The following is an 18,644-nucleotide window of genomic DNA, read 5'->3' as shown; positions in this document are numbered from 1 at the left end:
TGGGGAGGGGAAGGAGGTAGAGCCGGGGGGATGGGGAGGAGGAGAGGAAAAAGGGGGCTCAGTCTGGGAAGGCCTCCTGGAGGAGGTGAGCTCGCCCTACCAAGGTCCTCCTTATAGTGCCACTGTGGTCTGAAGCCATAGTGCAACTCCGGCAGTCAGTCAGTCATTTTTATTGAACGTTTACTGTGTGCAGAGCACTGTACTAAGTGCTTGGGAGAGTACTATATAACAGACACATTCCTTGACCACAGTGAGCTCACAGTCTAGAGAGGGAAACAGACATTACTATAAATAAATAAATTAGAGATATGTACATAAGTGCAGTGGGGCTGGAGGGGTGGTGAATAAAGGGAGCAAGTCAGGGCAACTCAGAAGGGAATGGAAGAAAAGAAAAAGAGACGTGCCTTAAATAAGGCTTTGAAGGAGGGGGAGTAATTGTCTGTTGGATATGAGGAAGGAGGGAATTCTAGGCCAGAGGCAGGATGTGGGCAAGAGGTCAGCAGCGAGATAGATGAGATCTAGGTATAGTGAAAATGTTGGCATTAGAGGAGCAAAGTGTGTGGGCTGGATTGTAGGAGGAGAGTAGTGAGATGAGGTAGGAGGGGGCAAGTGATTGAGTGTTTTAAAGTCAATGATGAGGAGTTTCAACCACTGGAGGTTCTCGAGGAGTTGGGAAATGTGGCCTGAATGTTTCTGTAGAAAAATGATTCAGGCAGCAGAGTGAAGTATAGACTGGAATGGAGAAAGATTGACTGGGAGGTCAGCAAGGAGGCTTGATACAGTAATCAAGGTGAGATATGATAAATGCTTGGATTAACATGGTAATTCAAGGGGGACAATGGTGTGCTGTATTCTTCATTATTTTATCAGTGGAAAGCAGTGAGAAACCTACTGTCAACTCTCACATTTGTGAAGCTGGTGATCATGGGGGTGACTGAAGTCTAACTGCCCTTCTTCGGGATTCCTTATGCGGAGAAAGGGCTTGGCAGACATTGTCTCCCCTTGTTATTGTAAATTCCTGGGGAACGCCATCACCTTCATTTTTTATGGCTTTTCAATCCATGGCATTTTTGTTTTCTGACAGTTATCAGCAAAGCTGAGGTGGTACATTTCACATTTTTGCCTTTTTTGTGTGCTTTAATAATTCTCATCCATAGTGGTTGAAGAAGTGTTGATTAGATCACTAGAGTGTTTTGAGCAGTTGGTCATGAGTATATCCACCTATGGGACAAATATGTGTTTCGAAAATTAGCCAAGGTCATAGAAGTACTCAGGTACACTTCAGATTTTCTGCATTCTTCTCTCAAATTCACAAGTTCTGCAGGTAAGTGGTCATTCTAGCAAATGGGAATGAAAACAATTTAACTGGCCATTTGTCATCTCCATCAGACCTCAGAGAGTAAATAAGGCAGATAATTATCTTTTATCTTGGTACATGGCTTTTGGGAGTATGAATGAAATTGAACAAATAATTTCCAAAAATTCAGCCAGAAAAAAACCTCCAACAACCTATCAGGCTTTCAAAACAGACAATGGAGTAATTCTCACTAACCAGTGCCCTCTTTAGCTAAATACCTCCATTTTCATTGTTCTAAGTAACTTAAGCTTAAGACAAACAAGTAACTGCCTAAGGAGTTACTTATTGTCCTTGACCTTGCCCATTTTCCCTTTCTTTTCTCCAATTTTTCCCCCTCCATTTTCAAGAGAAAATTGTCATGAATTTCAAGCAAAGTATAGAAGAGAAGCAGAATATACGAAACTCAGGGCATCCTAATAGAGTGATGCAAAGAATCGAAGCCACACAATTCAATAAAAAAGCAGCATAGCCTAGTGGAAAGAGCACAGGCCTATGAGTTGGAACACCTGAGTTCTAATCCCAGCTCCACCACATTCCTGCTCTTGGGCAAGTCACTTAACTTCTTTGTGCCTCAGTTCCCTCATCTACAAAATGGGGATTCAATACTCATTCCCTCTCCTACTTAGACTCTGAGCCTCAAGTGGGACCTGATTAGCACTTAACAAATGTTACAGTTAATTCAATCACTAAACTTTGCAACGGTAACCTGAATAAAACAGGAAAAAAACAAGAATTGCCCTGAATTATCAGGACAACTGGGTCATTTCTCCACCTTACTCTACTAATGCAGACCTGGTCCGGGTTTCTTCTAGACCCTGGGGAGTTCTTAATTTTGTGGACACACGCTTTTGTTAATAAGGATTTATGATCACACTCAGTCCTTCTGTAATAGATTGTCTTCATTGTGTGAGTTGGATATAACACAATGGAAGCATTAGGAACCATTCTTTCCGCAAGACAACTCTGTTCTGGTTAGTTCATATCGCACGGGCCTGGGGGTCAGAAGAACCAGGGTCTAATCCTAGCCCTGCCACATGTCTGCTGGGTGACCCTGGGCAAGTCGCTTAACTTCTCTGGGCTTCAGCTAGCTTCTCTGCAAAATGGGCATTAGAGTGTGAGTCCCAAGTGGGACAGGGACTATGTCCGATCTAATCAACTTGCATCTACCCAGTGTTTAGAACAGTGCTTGGCACATAGTAAGTGCTTAACAAATATCAAAATCATCATCATCATCATAAGTCAGAGCAAGTAGATTCAGTGTAGGAACAGTTCATTCAAGTACAAGTTGGACAGTTGTGCTCAGACATATGACGTTCGTCAAGATATCATGATGCCACACAGCCTCTGTTCAGAACTGAATAGAGCTTGCTGTTCTTTGTGCTTTTACAACTTTACAGTATTTAATCAGAGTGGCATATGTGTAAAATGTTCTGCTAGGGATAGATATAATGTTTGTTTTGAAAATGTCAGCCCTGGTGGTATCTTTAAACCATTTACCCCCAAACCCAGGAATTCCCTTTGAATTAGAAGCAGAAGGTCTTGATAGAGCATGAACTTGGGAATCAGAAGGACCTGGGTTCTAACCCTAGTTCCACCACTTGTCTGCTGTGTAACCATGGACAAGTCAGTTAACTTCTCTGGATCTCAGTTAGCTCATCTAAAAAAATAGGGATTAAGTCTGTGAACTCCTTGTGGGACATGGGCTATGTCCAATTTAATTAGCTGTATCCACACCAGTGTTTAGTACAGTGCTGGGCACAAACTAAGCTCTTAACAAATACCATAAAAAAACTATGGCTACTATAATGTGATTTTTCCATAACACGAGGTTTTTCAGGAATACAACCTTCCACATTATTGGAGAATTCTGTGTTCTTTGATTAACAATGCTAATCAGCAAGAATGCATTTGACATTGTTCCAAATGGAGGATGTCACCGTTTCTACCTCTTAGAGGAATCATAAACCCCACAGGAGTACATAAATCTCTGACCTGAGGGAATATTGGTTTCAAATTGTTTAAAGATTAGCTTTTTAAGATTACATTTTGCTCCCAAGTTAAATAATGGGCTCAACTTTAAACCTTGAGAGTTCTGGGCAAAGAAGAAGCTGCTAAGCCTGGGCACATTTGTACATTCATTTCTATTGGCCACTGAGTCTCTGATTTGTAAAGCTGGGGAAAAATACTCTTGAAATAATATATGCTATATATTAATATATAGCAGCTAAGCAGTTTGATCTTTTACTGAATAAGACCAGAAATGCTTTTTGGCTAAAGTAATCATGGTACTTGTTAAGGATTTATTATGTGTCAAGCACTGTTCTAAATACTGGAGTAGATACAAGGTAATCCAGATGGACACATTCCCTGTTCCACTTGGGGTTCACAGTCTAAGTGATTTAATCCCCATTTTACAGATGAGGTAACTGAGTCAGAGAGAAGTTAGGCAACTTGCCCAAGGTCATACAGCAGACATGTGGCATATTCTGATTTAGAACTCGCATGATCTGACTCTCAGGTCTGTGCTCATTCCACTAGGTCACGCTGGTTCTCTAAAGCTAAATATGATTGGCAGAACAATGCTCACTTGGCAATATGATTTATAGCAGTCTTTGGGTTTAAAGATGATACTGTTAATAATAATTGTTGTATTTGTAAGGCCCTTTCTAGATGCCAAATCCAAAGGTGAATGCTAGAGCAGATACAAGTTAATCAGGTGGAACACAGTCCCTTTTACTCATTTGCACTTAATATGTTCAAGTGGGGTGCTAAATCACTGGCCTAGTGGATAGAGTATGGCCCGGAGAGCCACCGTCCAGCGGGGAGGATGGCTGGGAGTCAAAAGGATGTGGGTTCTAATCTCAACTCTGCCATTTGTCTGCTGGGCAAGTCACTTCACTTCTCTTTGCCTGTTACCTCATCAGGAAGATGGGTATTAAGACTATGAGCCCCATGTGAGAAAGGGACCCCAGCGCTTGACACATTAAATATTAATGTGACAACACATTCTGTATTTTGTTCATGTGAAAATTGCCTCTTGCTGCAATGATCTTAACCCTAACCCCAACCAGCAGGCCACTGTTTTTTTCACTTCCTTATGATTTCTGGAGGTCCACCTGACATGATTGTTGCATCCATCCTTTAACAGGCCAGTCCCATGCCACGTCATTTGAGGTCAGGTTTCATTCTATCTTTGAGATATATTTTCCATCCCCCCTTTTTTTTTCTATGATTATCCCATGTAAATACTTCCTAGGGAAGCTGTTTGGTTATCCTGTTGTCATCCATTCCGTCAATATGTCATAGCCGGCAAAGGTGTGACATGCTACTGCTCTGACCATGCTCCAGGCCCTCACTGTTTGATGATAAATGTTACCCATAGGGTGTCGGTTAACAAGAAGTAGTATGGCCCAGTGGATAGAGCATGGGCCTGGGAATCAGAAGAACCTGGGTTCCAGTCCTGGCTCTGCCACTTGCCTGCTGTGTGACCTTAGGCAACTCACTTCATTTCTTTGCGCCTCAGTTACCTCATCTGTAAAGTGGAGATTAAAACTGAGACTCCCATGTGGAACATGGACTATGTCCAACTTGATTACCTTATACTTACCCAGTGCTTAGAACAGTGCCTGGCACATAGTAAGTGCTTAACAAAAACTATAAAGAAGAAAACAAAATTGCTCTGGATGTTGAATGTGGTGTCCATGTGAAGTCCAGCTATACAAAAGGTTGGATATTAAACACTCTGTGCATCTTCAGTTTACTCTGAGATTTGATGCCACACTGATGTCATGCTTTGTCTTGGCTAAGACTTTGTTTTTGACTTGCCCTTGGTCTAAAGGACATTCTTGTCTTCTTTACTAGGTTTCCTCCTCCCTGTATCATTAGGCAAGGTGTTACACAGCTAAGACGATTCAAAGACCGAATTCTGCTAGGTGTCTCTGATGTCAAATCTTGGTTGGTTGTGTGAAAGGTTTTCCAGGGTGGAATCTGAAAATATTCTCAATATTATTAGGGTTAATTTGTTATGACTTTTCTTGTTGCAAAATTACCCCACTGGATCCAGTTTGTGGTTTCTTCCTAAACAGAGAATACACGGTTGAGTTTAAAACATCTTATTTTGTTTTTTCCACAATTGCAATAGCAGATGTAGTTATGTTAGACCTAAATTTTCACATCATCATAGATTTAAACTCAGATTGCTTTATAAAATGATATACAGATGTTTTTAGGAGCTACTAAGAGTCTATAAAGATCAGTATTTTGTCTTCTGCCAACCCTTTTTTGCTCTTCAAACTGTGATTTGCTTATAGGAGACTCATCCTGGAAGAGTTAAAATGAATACAATGTGCTCTATTTCCCATCCTGTTCTGAATGCAATTTTCCATTCTAACAAAATGAATTAGAAGTGATCTTCAACAACAGATGTGCTGGCATGATTTAACAATGTCAACTCGGTTTGTTAACCACAAGCTCTAGAACTCATCTTTTTAAATAAAAATCACTTACTGGTCCCATGGCCTGGGTGAAGTGTATTTTGGGAGGAATGTTGCAGTGGAAACTTCTGTTTCTCCCCAGATTTTTATGGGGGTAAAATCAACATCTGGCCACAAGCAAAGGTCTTGGGAATAGTCCCAGGCCATGAAGGCAAAAGGAATTGGGGGATCCGTAACCCACTATTCCCTCCTCTGAGCCCAGTTGGGGAGTTCTGATAGCAGCATGGCCAACTGAGGGAAGACCCACCCTCACCCCACCCAGGACAACCCTGAAAAAGTGAAGCACTGTCACCTGATAATGCCATGGGAAAAAGTAAGGTCCTGAGAAGAAGGGGCTCTGTTAACAACCTTTCTCTAAACAGTGTCCTTGCTAGTTGTTGATGAACACAGCTTTGGTTAACCACCCTCCGGTTCCTTCCCATTTCTCTCAATTGTACATCTTTACAAATACTTAGCAACTAGAGGAGCAAGTGAGAACACTTCTCACCTTAACAGCTGAAATAATCAGATCAGGAGATCAGGAAGAATTAGTATTCCCGAATTTCAAAGCTTCAGTGACAACCCGCCAAAATCGTGAGCCAACTAGGAGCTATATATAAGGAAACAATCTCACAGAACAACTGCAAACTGTTTTTCTGCTAAAGCAGAAACCAGACTGGCAAATTCTCTGTTCACTTCCTTGAAAACAGATCAGCGCAGACTAATGGAAAGAACACTGGAGAGATTCAGGAGGCCAGGGTTCTAGGCAAGATTCCACCACTTGCCTGCCGTGTGAACTTGGGCAAATTATTTAACTTCTCTGTGCCTGTTACCTCATCTATAATGTGTGGACAAAATACCTGTTTTTCCTACTTAGTGAGAAACCTTATGAAAATCACATCTCCAAGAGGCTCTCCCCAGTTAAGCCCTCTTTTTCTTTACTCCCTCTCCTTTCTGCATCACTTATGCACTTGGAGCTGTATCCTTTAAGCCTCGATATTAATTCCACCCCCAGCCTCACAGCTTTTATGTACACACCCATAATTTATTTTAATGTCTGTCTCCCGCTCTAGACTATAAGTATCTTGGGGGCAGGGAACGTATACTCTCCCAAATACTTAGTACAATGCTCTGCACACAGTAGGTGCTTAATAAATACCTCTGATTGGATGACCTTGAACCTTAGCACAGGGCTTGACATATAGTAAGCACTTAGTACATACAACCATTATTATCATCACCCCAAATCATAGTGGGAAAAGGTAGAGGAGGGCACAAAGTTAATGCATTTTGAGTTTGTCTTTGAGAGTAATCCAAGTGTTGAGAATAACACCCAGGTAGACATCACAGACAAGGAGCAGATAACATACAGTGATAGATTAAAGTTGGCAAAGATATGTTTTAAGCCTCATCAGAATAATAGTAGTAATAATGGCATTATTCTCCTAAGCACTGAATAATATGATTGATTATTAAGTCAATTATTATTATTATTCATTATTCAATTATATTTATTGAGTGCTTCCTGTGTGTAGAGCACTGTACTAAGCTCTTGGGAAGTACAAGTTGGTGACATATAGAGACAGTCCCTACCCAACAACTGGCTCACAGTCTAGAAGGGGGAGACAGACAACAAAACAAGTAGACAGGTGTCAATACAGTCAGAAGAAATAGAATTATAGCTATATACATATCATTAATAAAATAGAGTAGTAAATATGTACAAATAGAGTAATAAATATGTACAAATATATACAAGTGCTGTGGGGAGGGGAAGGAGGTAGGGCAGGGGGGATGGGGAGGAGGAGAGGAAAAAGAGGGCTCAGTCTGGGAAGGCCTCCTGGAGGAGGTGAGATCTCAGTAGGGCTTTGAAGGGAGGAAAAGAGCTAGTTTGGTGGATGTGTGGAGGGAGGGCATTTCAGGACAGGGGAAGGACATGGGCCAGGGGTCGATGGTGGGACAGGCGAGAAGGAGGGACTTCGGGATAAGTGCTAAGTGTTGTGGTAGATGCAGACAATCAAATTGAACACAGTCCCTTTTCTTCATAGGGTTCACAATAGGGAGAGTGGGAGAGTGTCTTACCCCATGTTTAAAGATGAGGAGACTGAGGCCCAAAGAGGTTAAATATCTTGCCCAAGATGACACAGCCAGCTTGGGGCAGAGTTGACACCTGAACTTTATGATCTTTGCTTAAAGCAATGGTATTAATCTTTCCAATTTTCCTATTGTTGATAATCTCCCCTAAATCAAATTGATTCACCAGTCACTAACCAGCTACATCAGAGAGCAATAGAATCAACTTCACTGGTTCTGTGGAGAAATAAATTGCTGTCAAGATTGGAATAAGAAGGCCCAACCCTATGGGAGGAGGAAGTGGAAATTCATTCTTCCAATCACTTCCCCTCTTGAAAGCCTCCAGGCTGGAGAGGAGTACCTCAATCTCTGGCAACAAATCGTCCCCATTCCCTTGATGTTATCAATTGGTCAGTAGTATTTACTGAGCACCAATTCTGTAACTTCTCTGTGCCTCAGTTGCCTAATCTGTAAAATTGGGATTGTGACTGTAAACCCCCTGTGGGACATGAACTGTGTCCAAGCGGCATGATGTAGTGGGTAGAGCATGGGCCTGAGAGGGAGAAGGTCATGGGTTCTAATTCTGGCTCTTCCACTTGTCTGCTCTGTGAGTCACTTCACTTCTCTGGGCCTCAGTTACCTCATCTGTAAAATGGGGATTGAGACTGTGAGCCTCATGTGGGACAGGGACTGTGACCAACCTGATTACCTGTATCTACCCCAGCACTTAAAACAGTGCCTGGTACATAATAAGTGCTTAACAAATGCCATTATTATTATAAGAGAAACAGCATGCCTTAGTGGAAAGAGTGCAGGCTTGGAAGTCAGAGGATGTGGGTTCTAATCCTGGCTCTGCCACTTGTCTGCTGCGTGACCTTGGACAAGCCATTTAACTTCTCTGTGCCTCAGCTACCTCATCTGTAAATTGGGACTAAGACTGTGAGCCCCACGTGGGACAACCTGATTACCTTGAGTCTATCCTAGTGCTTAGAACAGTGCTTGGCACATAGTAAATGCTTAAATACCATTATTATTATTATTAATTTTACCTTGTATCTGCCCCTGTGCTTAGAACAGTGCAAGTGCTTAACAAATATCACACACATACAAAAAACAAAACCCAAAAACTGTACTAAGCACTTGGGAGAGTACAATAGAATTAGTAGACATGATCCCTGCCTTTAAGGAGCTAACATTCTTTCAGGATGTTCAACAGAAAGCCATTTGTGGATTGAGTGTTGGGAGAGGCTGCCCAAAACTTTCTCCCTGTTTAATTACAAACACTCCCCACCAAACCCATGTTTTACCCATGCTAGTAGTGAGGACAATAAAAGTCTGTTTCAAAACACATTTTGTCTCTACCAGCAGTGGAGCTCTATAGAGTAACTACACACACCCAGGATGGAATGTGAATCTCAGCTTTGCCCATGAGTTTCTAAGTTGCTGTGCGACCTTGATGAAGTCATACAAATTCCTTCTGCCTCAGTTCCTCCCTCCGTATATGTGACTAATGAGCATGGGATTGGTGTGAGAAAAAGCAGTTAAACCTTTCGGCTCTCTGGCCATTGACCTCTTGGTCACACCCTCCCTCTTCCCTGGAACTCATTTTCCCCTTCACATTTGGCTGAACATAACTCTCACCATCTTTAAAGGCCTACTAAAACCACTTCTTTAATAGTCTCCCACCTCCCCACCGTATTTCCCAGGCAACTGAGATTTTACTCTCTAGACACTTAAACACTCCCCCCGACCCAGTATTTATGTGCATGTTTTTACACCCTGATGCTTCCCCTAAGTACAGTTTATTTTAGTATCTATCTCCTTTGCTAAATTGTAAACCTCTTCAGGGAAGGGATCATGCCTTATCAATCAACCAATCAATTGTATTGAGTGCTTACTCTGTTCAAAGTGCTCAGGAGAGAAGTAGAGTGGCCTATTGGTTAGAGTATGGGGCTGGGAGTCAGAAGGACCTGGGTTCTAATCCTGGATAATAATAATAATAATGATGGCATTTAGTAAGCACTTACTACGTGCAAAGCACTGTTCTAAGCACTGGGGAGGTTACAAGGTGATCAGGTTGTCCCACAGGGGGCTCACAGTCTTAATCCCCATTTTACAGATGAGGTAACTGAGGCACAGAGAGGTTAAGTGATTTGCCCAAAGTCACACAACTGACAAGTGGCAGAGCTGGGATTTGAACCCATGACCTGTAAATCCAAAGCCCATGCTCTTTCCACTGAGCCACGAGTGATCTGTCACTTGTCTGTTGTGTGACCTGGGGCAAGTCACTTCACTTCTCTGTGCCTCAGTTACCTCTGTAAAATGGGGATTAGGACCGTGAGCCCCATGTGAGACAGGGACTGCATCCAACCCTACTTGCTTGTCTCCACCCCAGCATTGAGTACAGTGCCTGGCACATAGTAAGTGCTTAACGAATACCACAATTATTATTATTATTACAACATCACAGAGTGAATAGGCACATTCCCCACCCACAACAAGCTTAAAGCCTAGGGTTTACAGTCTGTTATCTCTATTTGACTCTTCTAAGGGCTTAATACAATGCTCTGCTCAGAGTAAGCGCTCAACAAACACTATTGATTAATCACTATTAAATCAATAACAATGACAAGAATTGCCGGCTATGTAGTTGAGATGTGGGAATTTTGTTTCCTTTCTTCCTCCTCCATCCTCCTTTAGCCAAGGACAACCTTTTTCCCTCCAACCCAGGACACCATTAACTTTCAGGCTGCTGGAGAGGGAAGTCTGTACTCACATTTGTCACCACGGCAAGAATTGCTATTCCTTGTAGTATGGGCTGCCACGCTCCGATGTCTTGTGCTTTCTCAGGCACTATGCGTCTATACTGGGTGGTCAATTTCCAGGCATCCACTCGAATTTCCAGCAGATTATTTATGAGAGCCAACAGGGGGGCCAGAGGGAATGAGGCCACGAACAGGGTGACGAACCCAAACTGAATAACTGTCGACGAGATGGAACAAGGTCATGGGGGATGGAAACAAACCAGAAAAAAGCAATGCCTTTTTTTCTCTGAAGGCCGTACATGATACACACTACTTTTTTGGAGAGGGAATGAGAAATGAATGAAGCAAGAAGAAAACCTTAAAAAATACATAGATTTAGAGTAAAAGTGTAGTAGACAGAATAAGCAAGAAAATAACCAATGCAAATCAATTAATCGTATTTATTGAGAGCTTACTGTGTGCAGAGCACTGCACTAAGTGCTTGGGAAGTATGAGTTGGCAACATATAGAGATGGTCCCTACCCAACAGCGGGCTCACAGTCTAGAAGGGGGAGACAGAGAACAAAACAAAACATATTCACAAAATAAAATAAATAGAATAGATATGTACAAGTAAAATAAATAGAGTAATAAATACATACAAACATATAAACATGTACACAGGTGCTGTGGGGAAGGGAAGCAGTGTTATCTATTGAGTACTTAACTATGTGCAGAGCACTGTGCTAAGCGCTTGGGAGACTATAATATGCAACATAATTATGAAACCGGTGGCGAGTACTAATGAGGGCAGCTTAAATGTGACTACGCATTGAGTAATTACTTCTGAATTATTTTGTCATCTTAAATGATAATATTTTGTTGATTACTACCCTGTAAAACACCAATTAAGAATCATGAGACTGGAGCTAGGTACTAAGGGAGTCATGACTAGAAGAATACTGGAAGTGATACCTTTGATTGATTGATTGATTTACTGTATGTGGAAAAAAAAAAGATAGCATATTTTGGCAAGTTTTCCAGAAACTGAAAAGTAATGAACTTTTGAACTCTCTAGATTTTTTTTTTCACTTTTAAATGGGAAAAAAATGAACATCTTTTGATGTGGGCTGTGGCTGTGTGTGTTCATACACACAGTAGTCCCTCTATTCGTGGTAGATTGGTTGGAGAAACACCAGCAAATGAGGTGAAACTAAATATCCTCTGTGCCCAATGGCAACTACACTTAAAGCACCAGAAAGTTTATCCTACAACTCACAGCCTCCTGGGCTTTCTGGTCGAGGAGGGGGTTGCAAAGGGTGGAGGGAAAGAGGTGGCTGGCCGGCCAGTGAAGCATTCTGATACTCAAGCTATCCCCACAGCTTTACGTACACATTCTTATACTCCAAAATTTCCCCTCTCTGTATTGTGTTTGAATGTCTGTCTCCCTCTGTAGAACTGCTAGCTCCTTTTGGGCAGGGATTGTGTCTACCAACTCTGCTATAGTGTATTCTCCTACGTGCTTAGTATAGTGCTCTGCACACAGTGAGTGCTCAGTAAGTACAACTGACTGCTTTAATAATAATAATAATAATGATAATTGTGGTATTTGTTAAGCTCTTAATATGTGCCAGGTACTGTACTAAGCGCTGGGGTAGCTTTGTGGGCAGGGAATGCACCTGTTTATTATACTGTACTCTCCCAAGCACTTAGTATAGCACTCTACACAAAGTAAGTGCTTAATAAATACGATTGAATGATTGAAAGAATGCAAGCGTATCACGTGGGACACAGTCCCTGTCCCATGTGGGGCTCACAGTCTCAACCCCCATTTTATGGATGAGGGAACTGAGGCCCAGAGAAGTGAAGTGACTTGCCCAAGGTCACACAGCAGACAAGTGGCGAAGCTGGAATTAGAACCCAAGACCTGACTCCCAGGCCCAAGGTCCATGAATCCACTAAGCTATGCTGCTTCTCTACTGATTGGGGTTGTGGGGTTCCCCCTTTTAGACTGTGAGCCCACTGTTGGGTAGGGACTGTCTCTATATGTTGCCAACTTGTACTTCCCAAGTGCTTAGTGCAGTGCTCTGCACACAGTAAGCGCTCAATAAATACGATTGATTGATTGATTGATTGTGGCTGCTGTCCGCCAAACAGAGAGCAGAGCTGGGGACAGGACTGGGGCATCCTGCTAACCCTGCGAGTATGCATGCTGAGAACTGCAGCCAGGCAAAGCCGCAAAGGGCCAGGGATGACTGTACACAAAAGAGGTAGGAGAAATTAACGACTGACCCAGCCAGCCCTCTGGAATCTGGCTCTTGAGAACCTGGTTGATTTGCGCATTATGAAAAGAAGCAAAGCCTAGTGGATAGAGCATGGGTCTGGAGTCGGAAAGACCTAGGTTCTAATTCTGGCTCCTCTGCTTGTCTGCTGTATGACCTTGAGTAAGTTGCTTAGCTTCTCCGTACTCAGTTAACTCACCTGTAAAATGGGGATTAAGACTGTGAGCCCCACATGGGACAGGGACTGTGTCCAACCTGAGTAGTGTGTATTTACCCCGGCGCTTAGTACAGTGCCTGGCACATAGCAAGCACTGAAAACCATAAAAAAGTAGCTTCCACAGGAGTCATCTCAGTTCTTTTGGGTACCAGGGGAGAGTAAGGGAGGTGGGAAATATGATACCTTGCCCTCTGCTCCCAATTCTTTAAACCCTCAGGTAAACATAATATATACAAAGATTGGAACATGCTGGGCCGTGGGCTCTGATAGCTGCCAGAAAAATCTCTGGTGTTTTTGGCAACTCAAGGTGAAAACTAAAAATGGGGAAAGCAGAAAGAATCCGCCTGCCCTCCTCTCTGTGTCACCTATCCACTTGGCTGTGGATAGCATTTGATTTTAAGCATTTTGATACTCATCGTAGCCCCACAGTGCTTATGTACATATCCTTATCACTCTATTTCCTCTATCCTAAATTTAGTTTAATGTCTGTCTCCCTCTATAGACTGTGAGATCCTTGTGGGCAGGTATCACATCTACCAACTCTGTTATATTGTACTCTCCCAAATGCTTAGTAGAGTGAGTGGTCTGTATGCAATAAGCACTCAGTAAATACCACTGAATCTGTCTCCATATCTTGTCTTGCTCTTTTAGACACATGTTGCCCCATTTAGCTTTTTTGGGCTTTTCTCCACTCTATATTGTCTTGAATGTTTTCTTCCTGTCTTCTCTTCCTTGCTTCTGCCACAGAGAGAAGCAGCTCCTTCAAATAAAGCCCCTTCACTGGTCCCTTTCCCAGGACCTCCTCCTAAGTCACATAGCTCTCATCACAACCCCAAGGGCTCCTCTACTAGCACTTGTATTTTGGCTCCATTTGGCTGATACTAGGAAAGATATTTGGAGGCAAGTTGAACACAAATAGGTAAGGCAGTGATCTGGGATGTCAGAAGTCTTCACTACAATCCAGGAACTGATAATTCTATGTGATGTAACCTTACATGGTTTCAGGACACATGGTCCATGCCAGAGGCATTTCGAGAAATGAGGAAGCTCAAATACCCACTGTGTTGCAACTCCACCTTGTGATGTGCCAAGTTAACTTTTTTATGGCTTTTATTAAGCATTTACTATGTGCCAGATGCTGTATTAAGCACTGGGGTAATAATAATGATAATGATGGTATTTGTTAAGTGCTTACTATGTGCAAAGCACTGCTCTAAGAGCTGGGGGGATACAAGGTGATCAGGTTGTCCCACATGGGGCTCACAGTCTTAATCCCCATTTTACAGATGACATAACTGAGGCACAGAGAAGTTAAGTGACTTGCCCAAAGTCACACTGCTGACAGTTGGCGGAGCTGGAATTTGAACTCATGACCTCTGGCTCCAAAGCCCATGCTCTTTCCACTGAGCCACGCTGCTTCTCTACAAGATAATCAGGATGGACACAGTTCATGTCCCACAACAGGTTCACGGTCCTAATCCCCATTTAACTTATGAGATAACTGAGGCACAAAGAAGTGACTTGCTCAAGGTCAAACAGTATGCAAGTGGCATAGTGGGGATTAGTACACAGGTCAGATGACTCCCAGCCATGTCTTCTATCCACTAGGCCATGCTGTTTCTAACTCATGGAAAGGCCTCTGTTATAGTACTCAGAAGAGCAAAACCACTACTCTGGAGCACTGCACTATCAAATTGGCTCACTTCAAATCCCATCCAAACCACAGCACTTACGTCCACATCCTTGTGATCGGCTGCTTCACCTAGATGTCATTTATTTCAATCGGTCTCCCCTATTTTGTTGTGTGCTCCTTAAGGGCAGGGATTGTGCCTACCAAAGTCTATTTTTTGTCCTGTCCCAAGCACTTAGTACAGTGCTCTGTACATTGAAGGCACGCGATAAATGCATTGATTGATTGGTTGATTGATTGGGACTCTAAAAAAGGAAAATTTTTAGGATTGATATTTTAACTGAGTATTCTCAACTATATAGGGCACCCAGATAATCTGAAGTATACAAGGGGAGAGAATATTTAAAATATACCCAGGGGGTTTAGAATGTTTTGCCATAGCTATACCTCATTACACTCAAATATCATGAAAAGATACCGAGTCCTAAAAAGGCACTAAGGATCTCAACACAATTTTGCATGTTTTACTTTATACTAGAACTCTAGAAAACTATTTAGAGGTGGGGGGGGGGGGGAGGAAGCTTTTTTCCATTTCATTCATTCAATCGTATTTTTTGAGTGCTTACTGTGTGCAGAGCACTGTACTAAGAGCTTGGAAAGTACAATTTGGCAACAAATAGAGACAATCCTTACCCACTTCACAGTCTAGAAGTGGGGAGACAGACAACAAAACAAAACAAGTAGACAGGCATCAATAGCGCTGTTTCTGCATTCTTAGGGTATAGAATTGGACATTTTGCAGCCACTCAGTTTATATAGGCGGCACAAACTCATGACGGGTGCCTTGGATCAGTTTCTAAAGGGATACCGAGGCAGAAGAAACTAACAAAAAACACTCCCAGGTCCCAGACTCTAAAATATTCTAAATACATAAGCTGCAGGCTACATGTTCTCTGGTGCAATATAATGTTGTCAGATGTACATTGGTGCGTAATTCAATATTTAATGATACAAATAATTTTCAAAGGCACAGATTTTCTCTGTGTAAACTAGATTACCTTTCCCCAATCATGGCAAGAACCTTTCCTGCTTAACATGCCATAGTCTCCGAATGCCACCATATTTTCCTAATCTGATTCAGAAGAGTAATTATTTTTTTCCAAGGTTCATACTGAAAAAGCAAATGATTTTTGTCTTTGGGATATTATTAAAAACAACAGTAACAGCTAGTTCAAGAAATATCTGTCATTGTTACTCATTACAAAGTTGGTATAATAGTTTTTCAGCTTGTTTGAGAATAAATATGTAGTGGTTTTTAATAGAGTTTGACATAAAAGCAGAAATGAATTTCATATCAGACTTCAGGCTGATGAAAAGCACTAATAAAGGACAGAAGACAATCTTTTGACCTACAAAAGGGGGCCAATTGTACTTACTCATATCTTTAAAGGAATTTGAATAGTAAAACTTGATAAGTTTCTAAGGTTGTAAATGAAAGCATGTCGGGCTACATTTGCATATAATAATAATAGTAATAATGGTATTTGTTAAGCACTTACTATGTGCAAAACACTGTTCTAAGTGCTGGGGTTGATACAAGGTAATCAGGTTGTCTCATGTGGGGCTCACAATAATGTATACACAAGCCAGCATTTACATAGGCATATAACCCAGTTTTGGAGAGAACGACACCTTAAAATAGCGGCTGAGGGAACAATCTTAATGGAATAGATTAGAATGTTTAAGCATTCATTCATTCATATTTATTGAATGTTTACAGTACTGAGCACTTGGAAAGCTGAGAAAAAGGGGGCTTAGTCTGGGAAGGCCTCTTGGAGGAGGTGCACCTTCAGTAGGGCTTTGAAGTGGGGGAAGAGGGATTGTTCGGCAGATTTGAGGAGGGATTTGATGGTTGTGCTGTCTACAGTGACGGGAAAGTTCTGGAGAGGACAGTGTTTGGGAGGGAAGATAAGGAGCTCAGTCTTGGATATGTTGAGTTTAAGGTGGCGGGAGAACATCCAAATAGAGATGTCCTGAAGGCAGGAGGTGATGCGAGCCTGTTTGCTGCAGGGAAGCAGCTTTGCATAGTGGATAGAGCACAAGCCTAGGAGTCAGCAGGTCATGGGTTCTAATCACCAACCTGCCATATGTCTGTTGTGTGACCTTGGACAAGTTTTTTCACTTCTTTGTGCCTCAGTTACCTCATCTGTAAAATGAGGATTGAGACTGTGAGCCCCACGTGTGACAGGGACCATGTCCAACCTGATTTGCTTGTATCCACCCCAGCAGTTACAAATACCATTATTATTCTTTTTACAGTGCTTAATGATTTTGTAATCCATCTCCAACTTTGGATCACATAATGATACATAACTGTAGATGAAACCAAGACTAGTCATATTTTTACCTAGTGAGAAAAATGCACATTTTTTTAATTTTAATCAGTTAGACAGTGACCTGGCTTAAGACCTGGGTCTTTTTGGCTTAAATAACATCTTGGTTGGTCAGAACACATTCCACACCGATCTGCATATCCCTCCTGACTTACCCATTTCAAGGTATTCGTAGAACAATCCCAGTTTCCCCATGGGCAGGAGATGATAATCCTCTTCCCATCTTGGGGTGATCTTTTCTAAACCTGAAACCATGCAACATCTTCCAATCAAATTCTTCACCCAGCTGCCAAGGAAACAATACACAGATAAAGCAGGTATTCTACCAAGGAAAACAAAACAATTATAAAGGAACTGTGCTCTAGCCTTACATCCCAATAGCAATTAAACTGCTGAAATGTTTGAAATTCTTCAGAGTGCTCTCTTGCTTGAAAAAAAGGACTTGAAGCAATGGGAAAATGAGACAGATTTTTCTTTTTAGAAGCTCTTGATTTAAAAGAGTTGTCTATGATTAGCGGTTTCTCTAACATTTCCTTCACCTTTCGTACTTCTGGAGACAAGCAAAAACTCAAAAGATATTCTAGCCTCATTGTTTGTTCTTAGTTTTAGTTTTCTATTTTCTTTGCTTCAGTTTCCCCAGGCATTAATTGCATGTTTCATTTCCAATCTCTTTTAAAAATAAAATCCCTCTCACCTATCATATTCCTCTTCATCAAAGCTCACTGTTTTCCCCTTAATTCTGTAAATAGACTTCACTCTTGGGAGGGGCTACACTTTATATCCAGAGGTTGTTTGGTCCTGATGATTCTCCCTTCCAGTTGATGTCCTTCCCAAACATTCCTCCTTGCTAATCAGTTCTCTTGCTCCCTCCAAAACTCCCTTGGCCACAGCCCTTCTTTCCATGAGTCATATAGGGGTCCTGCAGCATTTCCCAGTGCTAAAGAAACATCCCTTTTCACCTCCGGAACAGAAAGTATTCTGGACGAAGCCTCACCCAATGCTGTACCCCAGATGAAAACTGGGGATCAGGTGCTGAGGACCTGCTATCCTGCTATCAAGAAGGGAGACTGTAGGCTGTAAGCTACATTCTAGACTGTAAGCTGGTAATGGGCAGGGAAAGTGTCTACCAACTCTGTTACTCTCCCAAGGACTTACTACAGTGCCCTGCATACAGGGAACACTCTATAAATTGGATTGATGGACTGTTTGATTGAAAGCAAAAGCTTCAGTGGGAAAGAGGCAGAAAGAAGAAAAAAAAATCAGTAAAAATCAGTACCCAATGTGTCCAGGACTGTAGATAATAATACTTGTGGTATTTGTTATGCGCTTACTGTGTGTCAAGCACTGTACTAAGTGCTGGGGTAGACACAAGACAATCAGGTCCCACACAGGGCTCACAGTCTAAGAAGCTGAGAAGCAGCGTGGCTTAGTGGAAAGAGCCCGGGCTTGGGAGTCAGAGGTCATGGGTTCAATTCC

At 42.0% G+C, this 18,644-nt stretch overlaps 1 protein-coding gene across 1 annotated transcript in view; it reads right to left on the bottom strand.

Moving 5' to 3' along the window:
• ANO6 (anoctamin 6) overlaps positions 1 to 18,644 on the bottom strand; it is a 202,355-nt gene that overhangs the window by 14,576 nt on the left and 169,135 nt on the right. Inside the window, exons 16-17 of the mRNA XM_038765280.1 lie at positions 17,324 to 17,454; positions 10,679 to 10,884 (exon numbers count right to left, since the gene is read on the bottom strand). Of these exons, the coding sequence (XP_038621208.1) occupies positions 10,679 to 10,884; positions 17,324 to 17,454 (337 nt within the window). The remainder of the gene's footprint in view (positions 1 to 10,678; positions 10,885 to 17,323; positions 17,455 to 18,644) is intronic.

The sequence above is a fragment of the Tachyglossus aculeatus genome, chromosome 2, assembly GCF_015852505.1.
Source record: "Tachyglossus aculeatus isolate mTacAcu1 chromosome 2, mTacAcu1.pri, whole genome shotgun sequence".
Taxonomy (NCBI): domain Eukaryota; kingdom Metazoa; phylum Chordata; class Mammalia; order Monotremata; family Tachyglossidae; genus Tachyglossus; species Tachyglossus aculeatus.
This window is presented reverse-complemented; position numbering and strand designations above follow the sequence as displayed.